At 42.4% G+C, this 5,093-nt stretch overlaps 1 protein-coding gene across 1 annotated transcript; it reads right to left on the reverse strand.

Moving 5' to 3' along the window:
• Positions 1-470: 470 nt before the first annotated feature.
• Positions 471-4,061, reverse strand: ticam1 (TIR domain containing adaptor molecule 1). Its single transcript, XM_077514124.1, has 2 exons — positions 3,711-4,061; positions 471-3,579 (listed from the first exon to the last, which is right to left on the reverse strand). Exon 2 carries the CDS (start codon positions 3,450-3,452, stop codon positions 1,785-1,787), a length of 1,668 nt encoding a protein of 555 aa, XP_077370250.1. The 5' UTR covers positions 3,453-3,579; positions 3,711-4,061; the 3' UTR covers positions 471-1,784.
• Positions 4,062-5,093: the final 1,032 nt, after the last annotated feature.

Consider the following 5,093-nt stretch of genomic DNA (forward strand, 5'->3'; position numbering starts at 1 on the left):
TTGACTTGTTAACGTTATAAACAATCAACTGCTTTTCTATTTATGTCCAGAAACAGTGTAAGATTCAGGTCACCACGTTACAATCACTGAGTCCTTGGCCTAGTGGTCCAACTGTGTTGAGTCAACAGAGTTGGACCACTAGCCACTGTTGACCACCCCAAAAGATTTGTGATTGTAAAAACTGAGTTTAAAGTTGAAATTTCTGCTTGTCGAACCACAGCTGTTTTCCAAATAGATCGAGGACATGCTCTCAGATTACGGTGATATCTGCCTTTCAGGTGAAAATTCTCACTGCTGTTCATTAAGCATTTGCATTCTAAAGGTCAGATTAAGTTTACCTGTAAATGCCCTCGTCCGTTTCATGTTCATCCTGAAATTTCACCCAATTGCCAAATATTCCTAACTTTTTGTGAGCTGTGTGAAAGGAGGGGAAACCTTACTCTCACGCAGGGGCACGAGGGAATTTTGATCGTAATAATAAAATGACAACTACAATGTTTTCAGTCGCCGTTCAGTTTCAGTTCACATTAGAACACGGACAGGGCGGGCGGTGACAGACTCTCAACAGAGAATGCGCTGATGACACATAAGAATACTCAAGGGGGAAGACTTCCACCTGTGAAGCACAATAAGCAGGATTTTAAAATGTACATGGAGAGACTCTGGAAAAAAAACTCCTTTTTCTGCTTAGCATTCGAAAGCACGCCTTTTTCGTTCATTATGCAACAAAGTTCAGAAGGTGTGTTCGAAACTGACACGAGACACGTATTGTCTAGTTAGGAACAGTTGGTGAAAAAAAGGGGAATATCATGGTATGATTTTCATTTATAAAAAAAAAAAAAAAAAAAAAAAACGACAGTAGATTTAAACACATATGGACACATTTTTTGGTACCACTCTGTTAAGGAAAGGAAAAACCACAGTGGCCATAGAAATAACAAAAAGTAATGACTAGGAAAGAAAGAAATGACAAATAAAAAAAAAACAACTCGTGAAACAGGCCTGGACAAATTTGATGGCATTCCTAGAAAATATTGAAAATAATTTGGCTATAGAGAAATCTTCAAATCTGTAATCAGTCATTGTCAGACTATTTAAAGTAGTCAGTATCCTCCGGTTCGGTGAAATGGTGCATACTACACTTAACATGAACCTCAGAAAGTGAAGGAAAGACTTGTCTCGGGAGATTAAAAAAATCAAAATGAAAAATAGACAATCACATGATAGGTAAAAGCATCTCCATATAGCTCAATAATTTTGTCTATGTGTGTCTGCTTAATCGGCACAAATAAACACATTTCTGTAATCCATTTTCTATGCTGTTGTTGTCGTTATGGTCACGGCTTATTCCAGCTGACTGAAAGTTCACCTAACAAAGTCTTCAAATAAATTCAGATGGATGCTTTTAGAATGTGGAAGACATTCAAACATGGGAAGAACATGCAAACTGCACACAGAAAGGCTGGAATGTGAACCTCAGCATTATGAGGCAGACATGCCAACTGCCAACTCGTAACACTGTCAATCACAGTTTTGCCACTAGGTGGTAGTCTTTGGCTAAAAATCCATCCAGGCCTCCACATGTGCTGACAATTCATTTGACTCCATTTCCTAGACAGTTTTATTGATTTTTTTCCTCTCCCTTTTATAAACAACTAGAAACGCAATGATTCACAGAATGGTAATCATACACAAGAGCTTTTAAAAACCCTTTTAGTGTTTAAAAAACGTATATATATATAATGTTCATTTGAACCCAGATTTTGCCATACTAATTCTTCGATTCATTTCCTTTCTTCTCTGACAAGTGGATCTCTCTCTGTCACGCCACGGTAATCCACGGTCATTTGCGAGTCGTTGCCGATCATCACATAGCTCGCGTTCTCAATATGAATGTTTGGATGCTGCTGCAAAACCGGCGGCGCGCTGGCAAAGTCCAGGAAGTTGAGATTTTCCAGCATATGTGCCGCTTCGGACCCTCGGGGCAACTGCCTTTGATGTGTTCTCCGCTCTTCCGACCAAATGCTCCTCTGCCGATTAATTTTTGCTGGCGATAAAGCCTGTTTGATTTTGCTCTCAAATCTTTTGTTCTCCTCGAGCGGAACAATGGTCCTCAGCACGATGGGAATGCGATGTCGGGGCATGTGGTTGTCCTTAGGTAGCAAAGGGATGACGGTGTTGTACTTGTGTCGCTTGTTTATGGAGTTGATGAGGGCCGAGTTTGTCTCCACCTCCAACATTCGCGTGTTGAAGTTCTGAGTGAGAAGCAGGACCGTAAAAGCCGAGTTGTTGATGGCGTCCTCGATGCACCTTAAGGTGCTTTTGCCGGGTATGGCAAAGTCGTCTGTGAAAGTTGCGCCTTTACTGCCGATAACCGTCTCCAGTTTTTCCTTCATGCTATCTGCTAGTTCGCCGTCTTCTGGAGCATGTAGGATGACGAAGGAATGAAATATGGGCCCGTCCTCTTCTTCTACACATTGGCTTAAATGGGCCCCGAGTGAGACCGATCTCTCGGGTAAAACATGGTTGGTGTGAAACGGCAGGGAAGGTTTTGATCCTGTGGTGTTTGGGTGACGAGGTTGTTTCATGTTGAAGCCGCCATCTTGATGCTTTCCATGCTCTGTTCCAGATGCTGCACCCACCTTTGGCTCTTCCAGTCCAGGAGCTTCACTGGATGCTGGTTGTGATTCCACAGATGAAAGGTGAGATTGCGAAGGAGAATTACTGTCGCTGAGGCCGCCAAAAGGGCTTTGTTGTGTGGCTTCAGGGGTTGCTTTATCCTCCTCGTACGGGATTGTTGGGGGCAGGCTGATCTCCAGATGTGTGGGGTATGATAGCTCAGAGGCGCTTGACTGCAGCGTGCTGGGTTGTCTTTGGATCTGCGTTGGGGCGTCTTGGACCTGGCTGCTCGGGGTCTCGTGGTAAGGACCTGATTGGAGGTCTTCGGAGGAATACAGCCACACTGCTAGCTGAGGCCCGCACACGTCTTTCGCTTCCTCCTTGAGTTGATCGTAGAACGGATGCTCATGATTGTCCGTTTTTGGACTGCTGCAGGAGAGGGCCCTCTTGTACGCCAGATTCCTTAAAAGTTGATCGCACAGTCTGTGCTCAGACAGAATTTTAAAAACACGGGCCAACGCTGCTAAAGATTCTCCGGTTAAATCCCGAGGTTTGCCACAGTGCTCAGCAAAGTCTTCTAATTTACACCCACTCGTGTTCCATATGTCAGCCAGAAGCTTGGCGAGGTCGTTGTCCCCCAACATATCGAGTGTGTCCAGGGCTTTCTCCTCTTTACGGAGAATAATCAGACACAAGGCGTTTATGATATTATCTTCAGGAGATTCCCCGAGCTGGAACGTCAGGCTCAGGACTTGCTCCGGTGGGACACTGGTTAGTATGTGGTAGACATCTCTCAGGCCCGTCCCTTCGCATTGTTCCTCTTCTTGACTCATTTTGACTTTTCTTTTGCTACAAGTCGGTTTTCTCAATGTTTAGCACAAGAAAACGCAATCCTCCGACATGATGAGCTTCCGTGTTTGGTCTTGAGTTCGGTGCACAGTTTCCATCGAAGGCTTGTCCCTTAAAAGAGAAGAATCGAGATTAAAAGTCAAGCCTGCTACCAAGAATTATTCGTGCAGCGAGATCATTTCTAAACTTTGAACACGTTTCCAGCCATAAAACAAACAGCCCGCCTGTTGATAGCTACTCACCGACATGGAGTTGTTGAAGCAAAGATAGGGACTTCAGCCGGTGTTTCCAGCTCCAATCAGGAAGTCACCTTACTTTGCTTCGATGAGACACACTCCCTTTTCTGCACCGTAACTTGTTGAAAATCAGGACATTCTTGTATGAAGTGGGAATTTGATTGCTAAGCTGTGGCTTTAGCTTCACTGGTGAAACTATGTCGTGTGCTAGTCAGTCTAATGATGTCATAAATGACGACGTATGGCAGCCGACGATGGACAAGAGACAAAAACAGGAAGTAGTCTGCTGCATTTGCTTGCTTACTGTACCTCTCCTAACACATTCAACTTACAACTTTGCAAACATGGCTGTCTTTGCCCACAATGGGCTCAGCAGAGGAATTCTGGCCCGACTCGCCGCTCGGCTGAGAGGCGAGTGTATTTTTATCCGCGGAGGAAACCTCCAACCCTGTATTTACCAGGGGAGGGGTCAACACGAGGCAGAGTGCAAACCAACATCAGGTCCCTCAGTGCGGCGCAGACAGAGAGCCTTCTGTGTTCTCGCTGCAGTCTGATGTTTGCTGTTGTGACCACTTCTGAGACGTTACCGTCATTCTATAGGGGCAAGCGGTTTCCAGGCCTCCCATAAATACAGCAAACTGTGAAGTCGCTATACATGTGCTTAGAATACAGTATCGCTATTCAGTTGAGCCTATAAAGTGCATGCCTCCCAAGGCATCGCTGTACAATAATACCATAGCCATGCCGCAACAACACCAGTACAGTGTAGTACAGGGGTGTCCAAACTTTTTCATTTGAGGGCCACATACAGAAAAGCAGAAGGGCGCAAGGGCCACATAATGTTATGAAGAGAAATTGTGTTTAGTCTTAAAAATTGTACAAATAATTTATTTGTGCTTTTTATTTAGAATATTTAGCACATTTAGAAAAATGCTACAGTATATAAGCCAATTTATTTGTAATATGGCAGTAGGGTTAGTACAGTTTTGGAATTTTTCATTTTAGTTTTTATTTTGTTTTGAGTTTTTTTTTTGTTTTTTTTTTTTTTTTTAGTTAGTTTTAATTATTTTTCAGTGTTGTTCAGGGTTAGTTTTTTTTTAATTAGTTTTTGTTATTTAATAAATGCTTAGTTTTAGTTTAGTTAGTTTCAGTATTACTTTTAGTTTTAGTTTTTGTTTTTTTTGTTTTTTAATGTGTATTATTCGTGCGCAACATTTTAAAAACACCATGGGCGCGACGTCATTATTCCGGTTTATATCAAAATAAATCTACTAAAAGGCTCATGCATTAAATTAATTACCAAAGACTAAACTGAAGGACATTTTTGCTATAATTATAGTTTTATTTTAGTTAGTTTTTGTAAACATAAAATGTAGTTTCAGTTAGTTT

Source organism: Festucalex cinctus, chromosome 1 (assembly GCF_051991245.1).
Source record: "Festucalex cinctus isolate MCC-2025b chromosome 1, RoL_Fcin_1.0, whole genome shotgun sequence".
Lineage (NCBI taxonomy): Eukaryota > Metazoa > Chordata > Actinopteri > Syngnathiformes > Syngnathidae > Festucalex > Festucalex cinctus.